General features: G+C 60.0%; 1 protein-coding gene across 16 annotated transcripts in view; it reads right to left on the reverse strand.

Moving 5' to 3' along the window:
* The window catches only part of COBL (cordon-bleu WH2 repeat protein), a 184,951-nt gene that overhangs the window by 77,285 nt on the left and 83,659 nt on the right, over positions 1–24,007 (reverse strand). For 11 of the 16 annotated variants that reach the window (XM_051853144.3, XM_051853138.3, XM_051853143.3 and 8 more), the window contains 3 exons: positions 21,318–21,415; positions 16,710–16,784; positions 1,733–1,906 (listed from right to left, as the gene is read on the reverse strand). In XM_051853144.3, the coding sequence (XP_051709104.3) occupies positions 1,733–1,906; positions 16,710–16,784; positions 21,318–21,415 (347 nt within the window). The remainder of the gene's footprint in view (positions 1–1,732; positions 1,907–16,709; positions 16,785–21,317; positions 21,416–24,007) is intronic. The other 5 variants (XM_051853146.3, XM_051853142.3, XM_051853141.3 and 2 more) reach the window with 1 other exon arrangement.

The raw sequence follows: 24,007 nt of genomic DNA on the forward strand, positions 1-24,007 counted from the left end.
GGTGAAAACGGCTGACGGTGCCGGGCAGTCGTGCGGGGGGCCGTGTTCAGGACCTGGACCCGAGCAGATCAGAGAGCTGCACACAGAGCTGGGTGTTCTTTACGTATCACCAAAGCACGCAGGTGCACGAGATGTGCCTGCGAAACACAGGTAAAGCATCACGCAGGACTCCCAGCGAGAGACGTTACAAAACATTTCAAAATATGTTCTTCCACAACGTGCTGCCCCACAGGTCTCGCAGGCCGATTTCCAGGGACAGGAGTGCAAAGGCCCGTAGATAGGACCAGGTGATGCCCAGGAGCCCCCTGGAGGGACAGAGGGAGAGGAATGGACAGACACACACACAGACGGCCTGGCTCGTCAGGAGAGGAAGGGCGATGGCCTGACCTGCCCTGGCGATCTGCTGCTGCAACTCCCAGCCAGGTCCAGGGGCCTGGCCCGGGAACCAGGAGCCACAGACTCCTTCCCAGCATGCTTCAGGAGCAGCCGCAGGGGTGCACGGCTCTCAGGCGGCAGGAGGCAGGGATGCCGCAGGGGACACAGGGTGGCAGGTGGGAGAAGCAGCCTTCAGGGGGAGCAAGCAGGCGTGGACAGGCCTTCCTCGACACGGGGGTGCTCAAGGCTGGGGTCTCCCCAGGGGTTCATGGAGATGGAGGCGCCCTCATCCTGACAGCCACAGCGACAGAGCTGCTGGGCGCAGCCTGCCTGCCTGGGCGACACAGCCCCTCTGAGAGCCCAAGGCCGGAGCCCACCCGTGCCCCGCGTGCTTTCCTGCCAGACTGCACCCAGGGAGACTGGGACTGGAAAAGCCACAGGTGCCAAGCCGGGCAATGACTGCCAGCGCCTCCTCCCTCGTCTACAAGGGACAACGGCCGAATCTGAACTCAGCACAGACGGCTTTTCCTGTGCACCCCGCCCACTGTAACCTCCGACCTTTCCACTTAAAGGAAACACACCCTGGCTTCTCTTGGGTGTCTCTGAACTGCCGGCATCACTGTTAAGCAAATAAGGGTCCCAGGGACACCAGCCCCGAGCCCCCGCGACAGACATTGACGGCAAAGACGCTGCCGGCAGCTTTCATCCCACCCTCAGGAGGCCGTGCGATGTAAACCTTGAGAATTCTCCATTTCTGGGACTTTCCATGGAAGATTTTCAGCCCAGGCAGCTCAATCTGCAGACAGAGGAGCCCTGGAGTGGGGGTGGGGTGTCCTGTGTGCTGCCAGAGGGGCTGCATTGCAAATGGAGCTTCCAGCTTCCCGCCACCGGGCAGCCGAGGGAGACAGAGGCCTTTCCCAGTCCCCAGGCAGCGACTCCGTCACTGTCCAAGGCTTTGGGGCTGCCCTGCAGAGAAGCATAAACCAAGGGGCTCCTCACACGCCCAAGTCCAAGGTTCCCCGTGGAAGGCGAGCGAGCGCTCCCGAGTATCTGAGCTGTGCAGGCGCCTGCATCACACCTGGCACCGCCCTGTGCCGGACGGCTCTCTGAAGGGGCCTCGCCCCACGCACGCTCACTGAGCGATCCCAGTCACATCTGAAACTGTGCTCATAAAACAAGCGTGGAGCACAGGGCTCCAAGCGCCAGCTGCCCCCACGCCGCTCCCTGCCTTCAGAAAGCACAGGAAAACAGCAGCGCCTTTACTGCTGAAGGAACCCCAGCTACTCGCCCCGGCACGCGGGCCGCCAGCACCATGGGTGTGCGGGTTTACGCTTCCACGAGTGCACGGCTCCCTTACCTTCTCCGACACCTTGTCCTGCACGGGTGGTCCCGCACTCGGAGGGGGAGGGGCCCGGCGCTTCTTCATCTCCGACCTCAAGGACACCCCCGAGACGTTGCCCAGCGAGAGGGATGGGCCCAGCGTCAGGGAACGGGAGGGCATGGACGGCGAGTTGGGCGTCGTGGAGCAGCCCTGCATGGAGAGAACAACAGGAGAGGCCGTCAGTGGGCTCAGGGTTCCAGTGCCTGGAGGTTACGGAACCGTGGTGGAGCGGCATGAAGAGCAGGCCAGGGGGACCCCAAGCGTGGGCACGGGCAGCTGGGAGGAGGGTGGGGGACCCGAGAGTGGGCATGGGCAGCTGCGAGCAGAATGGGGGGGCCCTGAGCGTGGGCACGGGCAGTTGGGAGCAGGGTGGGGGACCCGAGAGTGGGCACGGCCACCTCAGCAGCTGGGAGCAGGCTGGGGGACCCCGATCATGGGCACGGCTGCCTCAGCAGCTGGGAGCAGGGTGGGGGACCCGAGAGTGGGCACGGGCAGCTGGGAGCAGGGTGGGGGACCCGAGAGTGGGCACGGCCACCTCAGCAGCTGGGAGCAGGCTGGGGGACCCCGATCATGGGCACGGCTGCCTCAGCAGCTGGGAGCAGGGTGGGGGACCCCGAGAGTGGGCACGGGCAGCTGGGAGCAGGGTGGGGGACCCGAGCATGGGCACGGTGCCTCAGCAGCTGGGAGCAGGGTGGGGGACCCCGAGAGTGGGCACGGCCGCCTCAGCAGCTGGGAGCCCAGCCGCCCAGCACCCCAGGCAGCGGCTCCACACCGGGGTGGGGGGCCGCCAATGGCCGCACGAGCACCTCTGAGCTCCTGTGCTGCGGGCTCTGCCAACAGAAAGCCACGGCAGTGGGGAAGCCCGTCTACAGAACAAGCACTGAGGACTTCAAATTAAAAACACGACGGCGCCTGCTGCCTGCCCTGGAGACCCTCGGGACTGGGCATGGCCCCATGCATGTGTAGCCTTGGGGGAGGCCACGCAGGAGGTGCAGAGGTGGCCTGAGCCCACACGCCTTGGAGACCCGGCTGGGCCGACCCTGGGCTTTGCCACTTACAAGTCACATGACCTTGGCAAGCTCTGCAGCTTCTGCCTGCCTCAGTTTATTGGGGGAACAAATGGGCGCACGTGAGTGCCCACGTCACACAGTGAGTGCCCAGCCCGTGCTGGTGCCTGTCTTCCTCCCACATTCGACTGTGAGCTCCCTGAGGGCAGGGTCGTCACTCACTGTCACCCGCTGCCGTAGCCTCAGCTCCTGGAACACAGAGGACCCCTGAGGACGAGGCCGAGTCTGTGGGCAGGAATGGGTGCAGCCAGGAGCCTCAGGCCAGCTCTGGAGTTTGGGTTTCACACAATGAACTTTGGGCCAGAGTTCCTTCCACAGCTGGATTTCCAGACTTCAAATAAACAGGACACCCGTGCTATCTGCATCAGCCCGGGATTACTCGTGCTCACAAGCACATGCGGGGATGCTCCCCCAGTTATGTTATCAGTCGTTCTCCTGAGAAAACGCTGAGATCCGGGATTTCCTGTGCTTAAGTGTGGGGGCAAGGATCTTGGACCGAGAACCCGCCGTCAGAGCGGAGTGGCCTGGCCGCGCTCTCGAGGGCACGTTCTGCACCACGCCTCGGAAACACTCAGGGCATCTAAGAGAAGCGCGCAGCCTGGTGCTGTGGATGCCACCGTGTGCACGCGTCCTCGTGGCGTGTGCAAGTGACATCCGAGGCCAGCGCCAACACACACGCGGGGCACAGGTGAGGGCTGCTGCAGGGGAGAGCCTGACGCTCAGCAAACTCCCCACGCCTGCTGAGGCTTCCAGGGCAGAGCTGGCCACGCCCGCTCCTGGAGCTCGGGAGCACGGAGCTCCGCCAGGTATGTAACCCTGCCCTGCGTCAGCCCCGCTGGAGCGGCCGCACTCAAGAGACAGAGTCAGGGACTCAGCAAGGCCGCGCCAGGTGACTGAGGAGGCACAAGCAGCAAGCCGGGCAGAGTTCTGCTGGCACCGGCTGGAGCGGAGGCGTCTCACTGGGTGGTGGCTTCAATCAAGGAGCCCCACCCCGGGGGAACACAAATCCCAGCTTTCCGGCTCAGGGTCAGCAAGAGCATGGCTGGACACAGAGACGCTGGGGCCGTCCACATTGCTCAACTTCCTAATCCCCAGTGCCTGCCGACAGGGAGTGTACACACCCACACACACGTACAAACGTTCCCACACACGTGCACAAGCTAACACACACACTCACACTCATATGCAAGTGCTCAGACACTAACACACTCACACACATGCTCACATTCATATACAAGTGCTCACACACCTATGCTCTCATACACAGTCACTAACACACGCACACGCACACGCACACTAGATCACGTGTGACCTATGACGGCATCAGAAAAGCAGTCAGCACACTAGATCACGTGTGACCTATGATGGCACCAGGAAGCTGATCCGTGCACTAGATCACGTGTGACCTATGATGGCACCAGGACGCTGATCAGCACAGACCCCTGCCCACTAGTTCACGAGTCCAAGCTGCCTGGTGTCCAGAGGCCCCAGGGGAATGACATTCAGGAGGGTGCAGCCCCTGATGACAAAATCAAAGTTGAAATTCACTGCAGGACCTGTCGTCAGCTGCCATCTCCTTACATCACGCTGCCCCCTTCTGAAGGTCTTTAATACTATTGTTTTTTAAAAAACATTATTGTCTTTTTAAAAAAAGATTTATTCATTTGCTTATTTAAATGGCAAAATGAGAGAGAGAGAGAGAGAGAGAGAGAGAGAGAGAGATCCTCCATCTGCTGGTTTACTTCCCAGAATGTCTACGACAGACAGGGCTGAGCCAAGCTCAAGCCAGGAGCCAGGAACCCCATCCAGGTCTCTCATGTGGGTGGCAGGGGCTCAAGTACTTCCACCATCACCTGCTGCCTGCCCCGGGGCATTAGCAGGAAGCTGGATTAGAGGCCGAAGAGCTGGGATTTGAACCTGTGCTCTGAGCCGGGACGTGGGTGTCACGGTGGTTGTGTGATCAGCTCTACCACAACACCTGCCCCAGCCCACGACTTCACGTGTGTGGGGCACACGCAGGACGCCGGCTCCAAGAGCAATGAATGTACAAAACCTGCACCTTTACCCGCCACCTCCCAACAGAACAGCAGAGCCCAGCACGCGCTTCGTGTTTCTCCTGCACCCATGGGCACCTTCCAGCTGTTTTAAATAAATCCTCATGAACTTGGGCATTTACTACCAATTCACACTTTACCAGTGGACTCCCCAGGCCCTCTGGGGCTTCCCCACCACCTCTGGAGGCAACGACTGCAGGGAGCAGCCGGCATTTGGGGCATGTCAAGGTCGCCCACTAAGGTCACCCCCCGAGCTCCTGCCAGGCTCCTTCAGGGCGCCCTGGAGTTCCTGTCTTCCAGCCCCAGCCCTTTCCAGCTCCCCGGCCTGCCCTCTGCTGCTTAGATCCTGCAGCTGCCCTGACACTCAGCACACGTGCTCCCACTAAGACAGGATCTCACGCTGGAAGCGCAGAGGGGCAGAGAGTGCGGTGCCTGCAGTGGAGCTGCAGGTGCCAGTGCAAAGGAGGTGGCGGCTGCTCTGAGTCCGGCAGGCCCAGGGACAGTGAAGAAGGAGGCAGAGGCCCAGGTCCTTACCCCTGAAGGGAGGGAAGAAGGCAAGGGGGGCAAGTGGAATTCCACCAAATCTCACCGGGCCACTGGAAGCAGCAGAAGGAACCAAAGGGCCCAGAGGGCATGCAGAGCCCGCGACAGCCCTCACGAGGCAGCGGTGGATGGTGAGCGGATCCCGAGGGGCAGCACTCAGCCGCAGGACATCGGCAGCCACGCAGACCGACGTGGAGGCCGCCGTGCTGAGAGGCAGGGGCCAGGCAGCAGACACAGCAAGCATGCAGCGCCCACACCGGCTTGCCAAAGCCACCCAGACACACACACCTGTCCACGGTGTGCTCAGCCAGCAGGGAGGCAGATAGCCATGGCGACCCTGGAGCCCCATGTTGCCAAAGCCTCTGCCTCGGACACGCTAGGAAAGGAACCGGATCTTCTGACCCACACACGTCTGCACCTCGGGTCCGAGCCCACCCTTGCAACACGGTGGCCAGGAGCAGGGGCTGGGCACATGGACGTCGGCTAGGAGAGAAGGGTGGCGTCGGAGGCCCATGACTGTGGTTTTAGCTACAGCTCTAGTGGACGGGGGGAGGCCAGGTGCAGGGCCCGGCGAGAGGATGCTGATGGTGTGTTACAAACCCACGCTGGAGACGACCGCCTGGGCAGCCACTGGGTGGGGGGGAGGGGCTGGCGAGCCTCAGGGAAAGAAGCCACATGAGAGGCGTCACTCTGGGTGCCGTGGAGCGGAGGGCATCGTGGAGGAGGCTGGAGATGGCTGCACGTGGAGAAGACAATCGCTATGTCTGTGACTCGACAAAGCTTCTCCGGGCGAAGCAGCTCCTCGGCAGGAGGCGGGCTGACGCCACGGCGGACACTAGCGTCGGGTACCACCGCACGAGGGCCAGCAGCCCAGCGCAGCCCAGCTGCGTCTCTACAGATCCCAACCCCCCCAGCCCAGCGGAAGGAAGACGCGGGAGGCGGGTGCCGAGGGCCGGTGAGGCAGCCAGAGCCGCGTCCACATCAGTGAGCACTGACGCGAAAGGCACAGCGCTCCGCTCTCCGCAACTGACCGCTCTTCTCTGCAGGTCCCAGCAGGATGGCGGACAGGCAGGCGGGCGGGCACTGGAGGTCAGGAAAGCAGCCACACCCACCCTGCCCGTCAAGGGAGACATGCAGGGTGCCTGGATCAACCACGGCTGGTTCTGTCTGGTGTCTTAGGCCACTCGGCCACTGTGGCTGTGCTCTGTTCCCCTTCGCGGTCCCCTGCACCTGCAACTTGCTGGCATTTTCTGTAATGAAGCCGGAAGTCACCGGAGCACACAGGAGGGAAGTCCGCTGAGCTCAGGGAGCACCAAAGACCACGCAGGCAGGAAACATCACTGAAGGGGAACCTGCACTTCACCCGGAGCACTGGCCGAGCGTGTGTGGGCATGCGCACACACGCGTGTATGAGATTCCTGTATGCTCCACATGAATGGCCTGTCGTGTCCGCTACACACAGGTTTGCTCACGTGCATGAAGGCATCATTTTCCAGCCAGGGAGGCACAACCATTCCTTTCTGCCCCTCACAACCTCCAGCCCACTTACTGCTGGACTTCATCAAGTCACCTCTGCACGAGGCTCAGAGCCGGCGCCCCCCAAAGTCCCTCCCGGCTTCTCCTCTGCAATGAGGCACCACGTCCCCCGGCACCTGGCAGGAAGCAGCACGCAGGGTGCCTGGCTTCCCTGGAGGTCGCCCTTCAGAGGGGTTCTGCTCACCGGGCAACCACAGGTGCATGCCACACCGCGGGGCAGCAGACAACCCTGGCCAGGCCAGTACCGGGCCATCCGACCCTGAGACAGAAATGACCTCTGACCTGTGTCCCCCACTCAGGCCAGAGGGGCATGCAGTGGGAAGACATAAGAGGTGTGCTGAGTCTGTCTGGTGATCAACACACTTCTAATGCAGTCACTGAAAACGGTCCCCTTGCACACATACACACACATGCACACACAAGCATCCAGGACAGCAGGGTACATCTCCACGACACCACACGAGCTGCTGAAACATGCCCACACACGCATGCACACACATGTATGCACACGTGCACACGCAGGCACCACAGACAAGAATCCAGGGCAGCAGGGTACACCTCCACGACACCACACGGGCTGCTGAAGTGTGCCCACATACACACACACACACATACGCGCGCGCTCACACACATGTATGCACACATGCACATGCAGGCACCACGGACAAGAATCCAGGGCAGTGGGGTACACCTCCACGACACCACACGGGCTGCTGAAGTGTGCCCACATACACACACACACACACACACGCTCAGACACATGTATGCACACATGCACACGCAGGCACCACGGACAAGAATCCAGGGCAGCGGAGTACACCTCCACGACACCACACGGGCTTGAAGTCCTATGATGTCCACTTCTTCACCTCCCTCCTTCCTCCCCCCTGGTAATCCGTCTCACACGTAATGAGGAGCTCAGGTGCCCTAACACCGCAGCCCCCACTCCGAGACGACCCGTTTGGAGTCGAGTCCAGCACAGCCTGACCTTCCCTGTGCCACTGTCCTCACCTCTACACACAGGGCACTGCCCACTGCCCGCTCCTCCCCTGCACCCAGGCTTTGGAGTCGAGTCCAGCACAGCCTGACCTTCCCTGTGCTCTGTCCTCACCTCTACACACAGGGCACTGCCCATTGCCCGCTCCTCCCCTGCACCCAGGCTTTGGAGTCGAGTCCAGCACAGCCTGACCTTCCCTGTGCTCTGTCCTCACCTCTACACACAGGGCACTGCCCACTGCCCGCTCCTCCCCTGCACCCAGGCTTTGGAGTCGAGTCCAGCACAGCCTGACCTTCCCTGTGCTCTGTCCTCACCTCTACACACAGGGCACTGCCCACTGCCCGCTCCTCCCCTGCACCCAGGCTTTGCCTCTCAGTGGCTCCCCGAGGCAGAGCTTCCAAGAGGCCTGGCGGATACCTGTGTTTGGAGAACCTGAGCCCCACCCGTGAGAGACTCCTGAGGGCAGGCACTGGGCTGGCCACGGCCTCGCCCGCGGGCTAGGCTCCAAGTGTCCACACGTGGCACGGGGCGTGGATGGGGTGGTGGGTCCCTAGGCTGTTTTAGAGACACACTCTGTTTTTTTTTCTTTCAGTTTTTCCTTGTCTATTTATTCAACACAAATTTCTTCTACAGGAGCCACAATTCAGACGTGAAGATACCATTGGGACTCCAGTGGACGGCACAGGCTGCTGCCCACACTCAGGGCTCGCTGATAACCCGCCTCCGGATCAAGCGGCTCCATCCGGCCACCGTGCAGACACGACGACGGACGTGAGCGGGAAGACATCGAGTGACGCGAGATGGCTGTGTGAAAGCGCCATCCGTGTCGAGACTGCCTCTCACTCTCCCCCAACTTCACCAACCGAAGGCGTCTCAGCGGAGAGAGCCACAGGTATTTGCTCTCTAGGTGCAGACAGACAGAAGGTGCGGACTCCAGAGCCCAGGTCTCCACTTCAGGAGACGGGGTCATCACCCGCCGCACGGCATGAGCGTCTGTCAGGTCGTCCACGGGCAGGGAGCAGGCACCGGGCAGAGCAGGTCCGCACCCAGAGGTGTCCACGGCCCATACTGAAGCCTGGGCTTGAGTCTGGCTCTGTGCCCCAGTCCAGCTTCTGGTAATGCGCTCCCGGGGGAGGGAGCGGGGCAGGGGGTGGGGGTGGTGGTTAGCAGGTGGTGGGTTCCCGACAGCCACTTAGGAGATGCACAGACCCCAGGGAGGGTTTTTCTAAACGACTCCTGGAGGTCCCTCAGGCCAGGCACGGGGTCAGCGGGGGAAGCCGCTGGCTTTCATGCGCTGTCTCGGTGTCAGAACACAGTGTGGCGACGCGGCGTGAGAGGACCTGAAACCCTCCGATTCGCTGACGCCTCTGCAGGTCTCACCAGGACAACTTCCACGGCCCTCGTATGTTTACAAACCAGAGAGAGACGCAGCACGCAACAGGGCCGAGACGCCCTCCCAGCTCCCCCAGTCCTAAGAACCCCCAGGAAGGGTGAGGCTCCGAGGGGCCAGCCGGAGGTGCTGGGGCCAGAATCCGGATCAAACAAACGCACGCCACGCTTTGCCCCACTGTGGAAGCTCAGAGCCTGAAAAACCACCTCGGGGGCAGGCGTCAGTGCAGCTGGGGATGCCCACATCCTACAGTGGCCGCCTGGGTCTGAGTCCCAGCCCTGCGTCCAGCTCCAGCTTCCAGCTAACGCACTCCCTGGAAGCAGCGGGTGGTGGCTCGAGTGCGTGGGCCCTGCCCCCCACAAGGGAGACCTGGATGGAGCTCCCAGCCCCTGGCTGCAGCCTGGCCCAGCCCTGGCAGTGCAGACATCCGGGGAGGAACCAGCAGATGGAAGATGGAAGATCTCTCTCTGTGCTTCAGATAAATAACGTGATTGATCAACGACAAGGGGCTGGTGGTGTGCCGCAGTGGAGGAAGCCGCTGCTGGCGATGCTGTGTCCCGTGCTGGAGTGCAGGCTCACGTCCTGGCTGCTCCACTCCTGACCCACCTGCCTGCCGATGACGGCCCGAGCTCGGGGCCATCACTCATGTGGGAGACCTGATGGAGCCCCTGCCCAGCCCGGCTGCTGTGGGCATCTGGGCAGTGAACAGTGGATATAAGATCTCCCCCCCCCCCCACTATGGCAGCTCTGCCTTTCAAATAAGTAAATCTTTTAAAAAATCAGTGAACAGGTGAGGTTGACACTCAACAGAAAAAAAGCACAAGTCAACGTCTGGGGGGGAACTGTTGCAACAGGAAAACAGAAATAAAAGATACATCTATTCTGGGCAAAACATTCTTGAAACCTAGGCACACGGTTTTCATGTGTGTTTTCCATGAACTCCCGTGAGCAGCCTCCCAGGTCGTGGCTGGCCAGGTGCACATGCTGAGCAGGGTTCGAGAGAACCACAGTGACCCGGACCCGTGACAGGCTGCAGGCACTCAACACGAGTCCCTCTCTCCCTCCTAAAGCGTTCTGTAGGCCGTTTCTTTCACAACCCTGAATATGCAGAACTCTAAAGGTCAAGCTGCACTTCTGCAGTTACCTCTGGTTTGTAAGAGTGTGGCTCTGCATCACAGCACCCTGGGGACCTCTTTCCCGTTCCTGCGTGTGAACCTTCCAATCTGAGCTTTCCCAAACCAGAACAGGCCAGTGCCACCAGACCTGAGGTGCTTGCGCCAACACTGCCACCCTGTGGCGGCCCTGGGGAGCGCGCTGCGACTCTGACCCAGGCAGCAGGGACATGTTCTGGCACCGGGCAGATCAGGAGATGGAATTTCCCTCACGGCGTGATTTTCAGTAACTTTTCCCAAAAGCATTGCTGTACTGATGGGCACCCTTGGAACTTTCTGGGCTTCGACACGCCCGGCCCCCCTGGGAGCCAGGGTCCCTGCCCTGGGGAACGGTCCCATGGAGAGCCCAGGAGCTTCAGCAGAGCGGTTGCTATGGCAACCGCTCCCAACACAGCCAGGGGCTTGCAGGAGAAGCAAAGGAGATCCCCCCGTCACCACGGGAACAGGCCCGTCAACAAGATGGCTCCCGTTCATCTCTGTATCCAGACAGTGCTTTTGTTGGTTAAGAGCCTGCATGCAAAGACTCCGGTGTTAAGGCGGCCGACCCCGCTGTGGTCTGATGCGGCGTGTCCTGGCAAACTCCAGATGGCTCATGTTCACGTCAACGGCTGCTCCTTCTTATCACCACGGGACGGGGCTGTCAGAGGCCAGGGACTTGTGACAGGCACTCTGCAGAGACAGGCTGCTGCAGCTTGCCAGCGCCCACATGGACACGGGACCCTGCGTGGGTGCAGGGGGCCGTTTCTCAGAAAAGGCCAAGTTGCTGGGATGTCACGGAAGTCCTGGGAGCTGAGGGAAGTCCCCGGGGACCCTGGCCCGGGCGTAGCACGGGGTAAGCTTGCTTCAGTGAAATCGCCTCTACCAGGGACCTGTGGGCACTGTGGCTGCTGACGTAGGATGTACCGGGGTGCCCATCAGATAACTGCATTCTCTCAGGAGATGAAAGAGAACAACTTGCACACTGTCGGATGCAGCAGGCATCGGGCCAGCTCGCCAGGCAGAATCCTCCCCGCGGGCGGGCCAGGGGTGCCCCATCGCTGACCCCGCCCCAGCTCCTGCAGCACAGGCAGGGTGCAGGTGAGGAGGGGGGACACAGGCACCTGTTCCCCTGGCCTGTGGTCGCAAGCACAGCTCGCCCGCCCCTGCCATGGATGCTTGTGGACACAGAGCTGCATGCGGATCAGCTGCCAGCAGGGGGAGCAGTGAACAGTCACCGCCTTTACTGCTTCCAGCCAAAGGCACCAGGGCTGCAGGAGAGCCAAGGGGCCAAGAAAGGTGCGAGGGGTGGAGCTGGTTCCATTTGATCACAGGATGTGCTCCAGAGGAAGCCCCCAGCCCACGCAGCGCCAGCTGCTAAAGCCTCACCACTGGGCACCCCTGGGGCCTGTGGACCCCCAGGTCCCACCTCCCCAGAACACCAAGGATACTCCGGCATCAGAGTCTGCAGATGCCAACAGCTGGGGGCAAGTTTAGCAAAACAGCAAGGGGAGGGTAAGCAACAGGACACCATGCTTGCCAGGAGGGTCGCGTCCAGCCTGAGAGAGGATGCCAGCTGCCGGGGCGCTCACCGGAACCCCACACGTGTGCACGTGCAGACGTGAGCAGCACCAGGCCCAGCACGGCGCGGAGGCCTCCCACCCAGCACTCTGCTGCTCCCGGGCCAGCCATTCACCTAGGCCGTCGCCGCTCCAGGGGCTGACTGTGACTTACAGCAGCAGTCTCGCTAAAGCAGAAAAGCTCACGTAGAAGGTTCTGGCAAGCAGGTAAGGGTGCCGGTCCCTCCCCTCCAGAGCCCAGCCGCAGCCTCCCAGGCCACACCCACAATGGGCATGTGGCTGCCTCCACGTGCTACTCTCGTAGAGAACGCTGCCATGAACAGCCCTGCACGTGAGCCGTCTAGATTTCCACACGCTGGGCTTCTGGCCCAGAGAGTGAGTGGACGCAGGACTCCAAGACGTACGCATTGCCATGTCCCCACCACAAAGGCCACAGCACCTTGCATGGCGCTCGGCAGCTACCTCGGGGCTGACGGCTGCCAAGAACGGCCAGTAACAGACGCTGGGGTCCGCCGGATAAACGGGCGGTCACTGCAGGTGTCAATCACACTTGCATCAGGACCAAGTCTGCATCTTCTCTTGTTTTTGTGTCGTTTGCACATCTCGTCTCCAGCACCCCTCGTTCACGCCTGTCAGGGGCAGGTCGTCCCTCCTCCTCTGAGCCCCAGGTTCTCGGACTTCTACTTTGCCTGTGACACCCCCCATCTCCTCCTCCCTCCCTCCTGATCCGAGAGGGTTCCACTTGTTTTCCCTGAGGTCCGATCTACCTGCTCTGGTCTCACACTGGATTCTGAGTCATGGGAAACCAGCGCCCTCGCTCCCGGCTGACGGGAGCTGGTGCTCATGTGGCTTCCACTGGTGCACCTGGGCTTCCGGTCCACTCTGCTTTTCCCAGTGCACACGGTCACAATCAACACGATTCAGTCTCTCCTAAGGGATACCAAGGGCCCCGGCTCCTCTCACTCCTGCTCATCTCCTTCCACGGACTGCAGGCGCTGACAACGTGCAATTGGCCCCGGATTTCCTATTCTGCTTAATGTCAATTGCAAAGGCTTCGAAATCCATTTCATAAACCAGCAGGCTTATCCCCTTCTCATGTGTTTCAGGATTTCCTGGCTTTTCTTATCTGTTTATTTTTCTAAGTAAACTTTATCTTAACTCTAAAACATAGCGTGATACAAACAACGGCGTTGAGTCTTCTTATCTAGGAATGTGGTGTCTTTCTGTTTGTACAATCCTACTTCCATGTGTATCTACAGGATTTCCTCATTTCCCTCATAAATGCTTTGGATGCTTCCTATGAAGGCTTTTTGCTGCCTAAGATCTGTTTTTCTATCACCCATGAATTTATGACGTTGAATGTGTTCTGTCACATTAGCAGGGAAAAACGACCTCCCACAAATTAGCATTGCTCCCAGCAAAATGTACACTACCATTTGCTGCTGTAGAGAAAGCTAAAATATCCAGTTGTGCATTGTAATAGCCAAAAAGGTACCGGCTGTCAGCGTGTAATTAAACAGACCCCCTGCTCAAACACCAGTGTAGACTGTCGAGTGCAAGAAACACCAGAGCCACTTCCGGGGCCCGGGCCAGCGTGAAGGCTGACGACAAACTTCACAGAGCGAAGGGTCAGTGGACGCTCCGGTCACCCTCGGGGGTCCAGTCTGCTTCTCCCAGAAAACAGGGCTGCTCGCGTGACTAGGGCAGGCACTTGGACTTTATTCAGGCTGATCGTGTACAGGACGGGCTCAGCACACGGGCACAGGGCACCCCAGTCCCGCTCGCCTCAAATCCTTCAACTCAGAAACGTTCTTATTTCCCTCCGAGATTTGAGTGTGACAGAGGCTGGGATCTGATTATCACAGAGCTTTAAAACATGGCCACCAATGGGGGCACCAAGTTCACGTTCTCAAAGTGCTGGAGCCGGCAATAGCTCAGGAGTTGCTGTTTGGCTCGAGAGCCCGGCCATTGCCATGGGCATGCAGTATTGATTTAACTGAAACAAACAACTAGGCTGTCTTGAAACCAAAGTAGGTTTGATTTGAATTTCTTAGTCAAACAATAGGGCTCATTCTACCCATGGTTTATGTGTCAGATACTTTTCCGTAAATGGAATGAGCTCAATCTCATTAACCCAGGCTCTTAACACAAAGTCACAAGATGCTAACGAAAACAGATTTAAAGTTTGGGTAAGATGAAAACAGCTGGGGTAAACAACTGCACCATGTGGCAGGAGGTTGGCACAGGAGCTGGGCCCCAGCCCACAGCCACCGTCCTGCGCGAGTTCCCTGGGAGGCAGCAGGCCGCGGCTCACGTACTTGAGTCCCTGACAAAGCCCGGGGGCGTGGGTGGAGTTCCAGACTCCTGGCTTGGGCCTGGTCCAGCAGTGACTGCTGGGGGCATTCGGGGAGTGAACCAGCAGATGGAACATCTCTGTCTGCCTCTATTTCTTTCACTGCCTCTTCTTTTCAAATAAATAGAAAATAAACAAAAATGTAAAGAAACTATTGGCAAAAGTTAGTGAAAACTAACAATATCACAATTCCCTGGAGCTTTAAGGATGATACATAAGGATTTTAAAGTGGCAGTGACCAAAAGAGCAGTGGGTTTGACAACCATGATGGAACATCCCAGAAGGCTTCCAACCCTGCTGCAGGAAGGGATCAAGCAAACGTGGTACCCGTAGGCAAGGGAGCATCCCTCAGCCATAAACAGACGGAATCTCTCCATCCGCAACAACACGACGGAACTGGCAGTCACCGTGTTCAGAGAGAGACAAGCAACGTACGAGCTCACTCACAGGAGGACTCGAGGAAACAGGTGCTCACAGAAGCCGAAAGTGCAATGCTGGCTACCAGAGCTGAGAGGGGAGTGAGGGGTGGGGCAAGGCTGACTGGCAGGTGCCAGGCCACCAGCGCTGGCAGGAAGCTCTGGGGTTGTGCTGCACAGAGGGCAGCTGCAGATGTGACTGCACTGTGCACTGCTCTACTTTGAGAGCCTGGAAGCCAGAACACTGGATGCTTTCAGTACAGAGAAATGCTAAATGCCTGAAAGAATAAATACATGTACCTAAGTGAACATTATAGAATGCACACAAGCAAAAAAACATCATACGGTACCCAGAAATAGGCATAATTTTTACATCTAATTTTTAAATAAAAAATTAGAAATTCAAAAAAATCTTACTAGTGACAAATCTGAAAAATAACCTAATCACTCACAGATAAAAGATCATTCAAGATAACTGGTTGAATCACAGGTCACTGCGACAGACGTCAACTGAAACAACTTCTCCGTCCTCACAAGCCACTTCCGTCAGGATGCCCCTGGGGCTTACAGGAGTAAAAATGGCCAGAGCACAGAGCCAGGCTGAACCTGTTCTGGTTTTATCAGTAAGTCGTGGTGATCAATGGATACAAGGAATAAGCAAAAAATAAGCAGCTTTCGTTTTATTAAGAAATGTCTTTCGGGGCTGGTGCTGTGGCACAGCAGGTGAAGCTGCCGCCTGCAATGCTGGCATCCCTATGGAGCTCCAATTTCAGTCCCGGCTGCTCTGCTTCTGAGCCAGCTCCCTGCTAATGGGCTGGGAAAGCAGCGGGGGACGGCTCAAGCGCCTGGGCTCCTGCCGCCCACGTGGGAGACCTGGATAAAGTTCCAGGCTCCTGGCTTCAGCCTGGCCCAGCTCTGGCTGGCTGTCACAGCCATTTGGGAGTGAATCAAAAGGTGGAAGATTCATACTCTCTCTCTCTCTCAGACACACAAATCTTGGCTGTCACAGCCATTTGGGAGTGAATCAAAAGGTGGAAGATTCATACTCTCTCTCTCTCTCAGACACACAAATCTTTTATTTTTTGTTAAAGGAAATGTCTTTTCGAGGAAAAAGTAACTTTTCTCTGTTTAACAAAGAATTTACCAACACTGTCTACATTTACACTGTCTTCACTTATATTGTAATTGCAATAAGAACCTAGCCTAGAATATTTTCCTTCTGACAGCTTTTGGATCACATTAAATTTAAAAAATCTAACTTGGAAAGAGATTGTCATTTTATACCACATTTCAAGACTTCATGAAAGACTCTCGGGCTGAATAGAAATAAACCGTTCGCGGGGGCTGGCGTGGAAACGTGCAACGAGGAAGGAGATAACTAAATAACGCAAAGTTCCTTCTGCTGTGAAAGGCTCTGCGCAGGCGACCCCGGGGCCCAACTTCAGACGCCACTGCTAACAAGGCGCCGGCCACGACACCCTCTCAAGGACTGAAGGCCACGTGAGGGCCAGGGCTGTCTCACAGCATCCTCTCGGGGTTCCCCGAGCAAAGTGCAGTCACACAGCTCAGCGCCTGGGGGCCCAGGGCTGGACACCAGGGCTGTGCGGCTCCAACCACCAGGTCCCCCTGCGCCCTGCGGAGGAAACTGCGGAGTGCAAATCCAAGAAACCCAGCGAGGAGTCCCCTGCCCCTCACCCCGAGTGGCACGGAGAGGAGAGAAAACGAAGCATTCCGCACTGTCAAGGTGGCCTGGCAGCGGAAACGCACGGCCGAAAGCAGCTCGGCATCTCATCCCCTGTGTGGACGGCGGCGCGAAGCAGTGAGAAGCCCGCCCATTAGCAGGAGCGGCCGCTGGCTGTTAGTACTCACGTTCAAGCCCCTTCCTGGCGCTGGCTTCAAGGTGTCCTCCTCACTGTCCACACCTGACAGCCCGGGCTGCTCGGCCTGGAACACAAGCACACACCCGCCCGTCAACCCCACTGAAAATGACTTCCCAGGAGAACGCCACCCAGGCACCCATCCAGGCTGAGCAGGCCAGGGTGGGCCCCCAGCACAGGGCCTGGCTCAGAGGTGCTGCCCGGCCCCTCCAGGCAGAGGACCTGGCTCAGGGGTGCACCCGGACCCCTCCAGGCGGAGGACCCGGCTCAGGGGTGCACCCGGGCCCCTCCAGGCGGAGGACCCGGCTCAGGGGTGCACCCGGGCCCCTCCAGGCGGAGGACCCGGCTCAGGGGTGCACCCGGGCCCCTCCAGGCGGAGGACCCGGCTCAGGGGTGCACCCGGGCCCCTCCAGGCGGAGGACCCGGCTCAGGGGTGCACCCGGGCCCCTCCAGGCGGAGGACCCGGCTCAGGGGTGCACCCGGGCCCCTCCAGGCGGAGGACCCGGCTCAGGGGTGCACCCGGGCCCCTCCAGGCGGAGGACCCAGCTCAGGGGTGCACCCGGGCCCCTCCAGGCGGAGGACCCGGCTCAGGGGTGCACCCGGGCCCCTCCAGGCGGAGGACCCGGCTCAGGGGTGCACCCGGGCCCCTCCAGGCGGAGGACCCGGCTCAGGGGTGCACCCGGGCCCTTCCAGGCGGAGGACCCGGCTCAGGGGTGCAGCTGGGCCCCTCCAGGTGGAGGACCCGGCTCAGGGGTGCAGCTGGGCCCCTCCAGGTGGAGGACCGGGCTCAGGGGTGCACCCAGGCCCCTCCCCTCAGTTGAGGAGCTCAAAGGCTGTTCTGGAACAGCCCCCGGCCAGTGCTCTCCGATGTGAAGAACACTGCTGAAATCCACACTCATGGAAAGGAGTTTTCTTTCTTCTGCCCAAAAGCAGCTCCTCAGCTTAGAACGCACCCGATTTTCACAGTCGTGGGCCTTAGCTCAGCAAACCAATGAACTGACCAGGTGTGAAGGTTTCCATGGCTTCAGCTCGGCACAGCTAAAGGACTGGGTACACAGAAATGACTCACCCACAATCTCACACCAGATCCCCAAACAGAAAATGGTAATACACCACCAACTGGAGAATGACCTGGTGTGATTTGGGTTCAATTCCCAGGCCCCAACCTAGCCCCAGAGATGAGAATCACGGAGGACCCAGGAGTCTGGCAGCAAACGCAGGCACATGCATGCACACACTCGCTCACGCACACACACATTCACACACGTATCCACATTCACACGTGCACACAGGCTCACACACATGCATGTACATACACTCGCACACACACACACACATGCACAGGCTCTCACCCTCACACACGCATGCACACTCACACACACACACACACACACAGCTTTTTCTTCTCTGGAATGCAGTAGAGCCGTGCTGCTTTAGACGCCACGAGAATTCTCCATGCGCACTCTGGCTGCTCACGGGCCTCTGCGGGCGGCCAGCACTCCGGGATTTTAGAAATCTCCTGAAGAACCCTCCACTCCAAAGGCCTTTGTTGAGGAAGAGACTGAAGCTCACACTTGTCAGACACTGCGCCGTGTAAATGAGTGACTGACAGCAGGGCCTTGGGAGAGCCTGGCCCAGCTGGGGACCTGGCGTCTCCCAGCACAGAGGCTGGCAAGGAGCTGCCACGCTGGCCCTGGGACATGAGCCGGGAGCGCCACCCCCACCAGGCCTCGGTAGCTGCCAGGAGGCGCCTGACGCTGCCATGGCGGGGAGAGGGGTACGGATCCAGTGCCGGACAGCTACCGAGAACCAGCGGGGATGGGCTGGGGCAGGGCACCCAGAGCAGAGTAAGATACACAACAGGTGAGTTAGAGGCGGCTGGCTCTGCGAGCTCTAGACAGGGAAGGGCAGGCGAGGACAGGCGGGCAGGCCACACCTCGCAGGCCGGGAGGCAGGCGGAGCAGCCCTCCCTGCCACGCTATCCCACGAGCCCGGGTGCGCCTGTGACTCGTCTGGGGCAGGGAGGAGGAGACACCATGATGAACACATGGAGGAGCCATGGAACTGCCTGGAAACCTGATGCAAGGTTCTCTGACCCAGCCCCACCTGACTCACACGTGCGGCCGGGTCCCAGCCCCACCCATGAGGGGGACTACGCGCGCGGGGGCTGCTTTTGTCCTGTGGCCTTCACTCTCTGGCCTCCTCCCACACTCTGTCCCCTCGCAGAACCTATTCCCTCCCTCCCTCTCTCTCTCTCTCTCTCTCAATCCTGCTCCCCTCCCTACTTGTGCCTGTCAGGAAAGAAGAGACAGAGCACGGAGCTGCAGCCAGGCCAGGTCTACTCAGAAGAGTGAAGCCTGGGGGGGCTCCGTCCCAGGTGCAGGCGCAGCAGAGAGCGAGCCCCTCCCTCACAGACTAGCGGTTCTTATAGTACCATGTGGCGGGAAGGGGCCTGGGGGTCTGAGCTGAAGCTGGGCTGTGAGATGGAGGTGGGGCTTGGGCTGGATCACAAGGTCCTGGGAGGTCACAGGGTGAGCTGGGAGGGGCTGGGAGGGGCTGGACCCTGGGGCCGAGCTGCTGAGCTGGGAAGGGGGAGAGAGCTTGGGAGGAGCTGACGGCTGGACTCCTCCGCCAGTGGCGTGTCCAGCAGTGCAGGCAGGGGGGGCTGTGTCAGCAGGCGGAGAAACGGAGGCCTGCATGCTGGGTGCAGGGGAGAGGTCAGCGTGGACCTAAAGTTTTTGCCCTTGCTCCATCAGGGCCTCTGCTTTGAACTCTCATCTCTGTGGGGGCAAGAACTCGGAAGGTGAAAACCCCGGAAACACATGCCCATAACGAGGCGTTCCCACCGACTGGGCGCCTGGTGTCCCCCGGCCCGGGCCCCTGCACCAGTGCAGCCAAGTCCCAGAGCCTTCACATTCCGCCCCTGAGGCCACCTTAATTTGTTTAAAACTCAGGCACGAGTCGGTTTGCCACAGCTCTGCTGACTGCACCCTCTGTGCCAGAAGCCGGCGCGAGCTGTGAGGCACTCACCGTGACCTGTGCCGGCGGGGAGGCCGGCCGGAGCGCAGCTCCGGCGAAGTCTGTTCACAAAGCTCAGCGACAGCAAGGCCCCTTCCCCGGGAGACGGAGGGCCACACACAATTCTGATCCCGTAATTCCAAGTAATCCCGGCAGGAGGGGAAAGGAGGTGGGAGAGGGGCAGAGGGGGCGGCACCAACTCAGAAGCCGGCGCCGAGAGGCCCGTGTCCTGCCCGGACTTCCCAAGCACACAGGGTCAGTGCAGACCGGGGCGATCACAGTCATCCCCAAAGCTCCGGAGCAGTGGACGAGAAACGAGCTGAGGTTTGTGCCACTCTCCCGAGGCAAGCCGCACTGGACCCCAGGGCACCACCGTCCTGGGGCCCTGGTTCTGATGCCTGGACGCCGGGCAAGTGACTCATTTCTCTGAGTGCCAGTGTGTCCATCTGCAAGCCGGGGCTGACTCCAGGTCCAGGAAATGAGATCACAACAGGTCCCCATGTGAGCGTGAGCCAGGCGCCTCAAGCCTTGAGACCACGCCTACAACCACGTGAGCCTGGGGCTCTGAAGCCCGACATCGTGGGACAGCTTTGTCACTTTGGGTCTCGTTTACCAAGAAGGAAAAAATACCAATTACAACAGAATCCACCTGCTCACCAGGCTCGGAGGGGAGAGGCACTGTCTGGTCTTGGTAGTTTGAAGGTGCTTACAGTTCTGAGGGTCTCACGTCTAAGTACTAAGATATTCATTCCTATTCTTTATATTACAACTTTAAATTATTGCAGTGCATCCAAAACATGCGCTTAAAGAATTATTTCATGAAGACCAAGAAGATCAATGAACTTGAGACAGTCCGTTCCCAGATGCTGTTGGGGCAACAAAGCATCTGAAGGGCAGTAGTGAGTGGCTGGGTCCTTGCTGGCCGCCCGTCTCCCCGGGCTCTGGCCGTGAAACACGCTCTGACGCTGCCGTGTGTGTCCCAGGCACTGGCCCCTGCACTGCAACTCAAGTGCGACACATACAAGGTCGCCATCACCCTTGGGTTTGCACCCCTGGCCAGGCCTGGGCGTGCCCCTGGCAGAAGGCAGCCCTGGATCTCGGTCTGCAGGCAGCCACAGGCTCTGTGCCCCACTGATGAGACAGCTCTGTCCCTGGCCTGGGGAAGTGGCAGTGGCCGAGTGTGGAAGCCACCATCAGTCCCCCTCACCGCAGGGGACACTTGCCAAGACCCCAGGGGATGCCTGGAACAGCGGACACCACCACAGCAAGCCCTACACACCAACACCTCCGATGGGGCTTACTCTAGTTAGGTAAGGTCACACAAAGCACAAGCAACGAAACAGGGCCACTGTGACAGCAGCCAGGGAGATGTGACCGCGGCCTCTGTCTCTCAGACGTCTCCCTGCAGTGCACCTGCCCTCCCTGTGGACGCCGCCTCCCTGAAACCTCAGGACGGAGGCCATGGACAAGGGGACTGCTGCAGTGGCCCACTCCCTCCCACCAGGGGAGCCGGGACCCCGGACCCTCGTCATCCAGAAACATCCCGAGACAGGTGCGGCACAGGGCGTATTCAATCTATTACCTTACTGCTGCTGCTTTTGCTAGCCTTGAAAAATCCCAGAAACGTTTTCTTCTCTTTATTAGCCTCTTCGTTGCCAAGTGATGATTTCCTAAAAGTTTCTGGGGGGAGAAAAAAGAACAAAGTGATTCCCCTGCACTGGAGACAAGACGGAACGCTGCACGTAGAGAACCTCAATGAATGAAGGAGGTGTCTGCATGGCCCTGCCAGGGCTCCCGGGTCCTCTCAAAGCCTCCAGCTCGCTTAGGGCATCGCTGAGAGGTCGGCGGCCCCTCAGGGGTCACGTGGCGCTTCCCCTGCGTGGTCTGTGAGTGACAAAGCCAATGAACCAGAGGCAGCCCGGGGACAACACTCGCTAACAGAGACCAGCGTGGCGCACACACGCAGCTCTGCAGTCTCCGGTAGGACAAACAGCAGGGACCACGTCCTCATCGCAACGTTGCCTCTTCCAGCGCAGTGGCCGAATGCTGGTCCCTGGCTCTGATCCCTGTGAAGGTTACTGATGAGGACACTTCCACTCGCTTTGGGGTTGAGGCTTCGAGGTCCAGGGTGCACCTCCGGCTGCCAGCACGGCTCCGCCGGGACTGCTCAGGACAGGCCGGCAGCCACGTGCAGCCCTGGTGCCAGATCAGACAGCGCAGCTGTGAGGACAGCGACAGCAGTAAGACGTCTACCTTCAGACTCCCGAGTGAGGTAAAAACGCCCAGCGGCGGCCCAAATCCACAGCCTCCCCGCTCCCACTCTGCACAGCGGGGCACCACCCAGGCGGGAGCTGGGACGGCCCCCGGGTCTCCTGGTGCCCTCAGGGTCTCCCCGGGCTTTCTGGGTCTCAGCTCTGCCTGTCCTCCCCTGCCTGACCTCGGCCAGAATTCAGCACAGCGCAGCACCACCCAGGTGGGAGCTGGGAAGGCCCCCGGGTCTCCCGGTGCCCACTGGGTCTCCCTGGCCCTCAGGTCTCCCCAGCCCTCTGGGTCTCAGCTCCGCCTGTCCTCCCCTGCCTGACCACGGCCAGAATGCCTTCCCTTTAACTACAACCCCTCCTGGCCTGGGCCAGCTGCTCTCCTTCTCTCCCTCCCGAGCGGGGTCACCAACCTCCCCTCTGGGTGCTCCCGTCACCAGGATTTCAGAGCGAGGGAAGGCCCTCTCATGCGCAAGACTGACATGCAGTCGAAGGCCACGGCACCCGTGGAAGAGTGGGACCAGGGGCTGTGGTGTCACCAGGAACCCACCATCCTCAGCTTGCCCCCATCCCGGGGAGTGGCCAGCCCGAGCGGCACAGCAAACCCAGGGAAGACTGGCTCAGGTCCAGGGAGCACACCCGAGAAAACGTGGGGCCTGCCTGGGACACGCGTGGGCAAACTGCCGGCCTCGGCCTGCTGCCCTGCAGACTGTGGTGCAGGCACTAACTGCGGCAGGCGGCCCCGGCACACGCAGCTCTGGCGTCACCGCTGTCGTCCGTGGATTTGCTCACAGAGGCCACCCCAGGTTCCTGTCACTGACTCATTCAATCCTTCTCTGCCGGGGCTCCCAGGGACGACCGGAGGGGCAGATTTCAGCACCATTGGCTTCGCCACAGGCGTGTGACCTGCTGGAGAGCCGGGCCGGCAGGCCATCGGTGGAAAACCCACGACCCAGGGCGTGGCACACTCCGCTATGGGAGGGGACCCGACACAGACAAGCCAAGCACGGCTGACCTCTTCACCTGCTAATACGCCTCTTTTGAGTTAGAGAACACACGCAGGTCAGCGCGTTAGCATCACGGCCTGGACACTACGGCCAGGAGCAAGCTCGCATGTCCTCAAACCGTTCCGCCGGGAGCAAAGGCGCACACTGCTGGCAAACACGAGCAAGGGCTCCGCGGCACACGGCATCTCAGACTAGAAGATGGTTCAGCGTGCCGCAGGCCTGAGACACGTGTGCACACGCATCTCCTGTCAGCCACTAGGTGCAGGGCTACACGGTGACACAGTGACACGGCCTGCATCGGCGCGAACCTGGCCCTTGGGCATCGACACGCTGACTTCTAGGCCACAGTGTTCATGGAAACTAGTGCTGGTGCCTGGACACGTGAAGTCACGGATGTGCCGAGGTGGCAGACATGAGAGTGCCCTATGGATGAACAAGGCAGAGGACACGCCATCCACACATGGGTGACGTCACAGCAGCCCGAAGGGGACAGACGGGACCAGAACGCTGGAGCAGACCCACGTCTGTCGTCCCTCTCGCTAAGCAGGGACGGGGAGATGGCTGCTCGTGCACCACACAGGTCTGCCTCAGCCCAGCGTGGGCTGCGCAGGGGTGGCCTGGGCACCAGTGTGCAGCTGTGTGGAGGCGGCAGGGCCCCAGGCTCGCCGCCCTGGGCTGGGGCCTGGGGCAGACAGGCTGTTTTTAGAAGCGAGGCTTGGCTGATGGGCCACCCGGGCCTCCTGGCAGACCCTGCAGAAGGCCTGGTTGGAGAGCAGAGTAAGGGGACTCCGCACTGGCGTCAGCCAGAACCTCCAGGTGCCAGCTGTGCCGTCACAGTGCTGGGACAGGGACGCAGAGCCGGGCGGGAGGGCGGGCCAAGTGCCACAGGCACGGCTGTTTGTTTGAATGTAGTCTGACAAGTCCCTTGCAGTGCCCAGCCATGTGATTTCCAACTGCACCACCAGGGGGCAGAGCAGCAACGAGAAACCACAGGAGGCTGCCTGGGT

This window comes from Oryctolagus cuniculus, chromosome 16 (genome assembly GCF_051225735.1).
Source record: "Oryctolagus cuniculus isolate XC-2025 breed Fujian yellow rabbit chromosome 16, ASM5122573v1, whole genome shotgun sequence".
NCBI lineage: Eukaryota > Metazoa > Chordata > Mammalia > Lagomorpha > Leporidae > Oryctolagus > Oryctolagus cuniculus.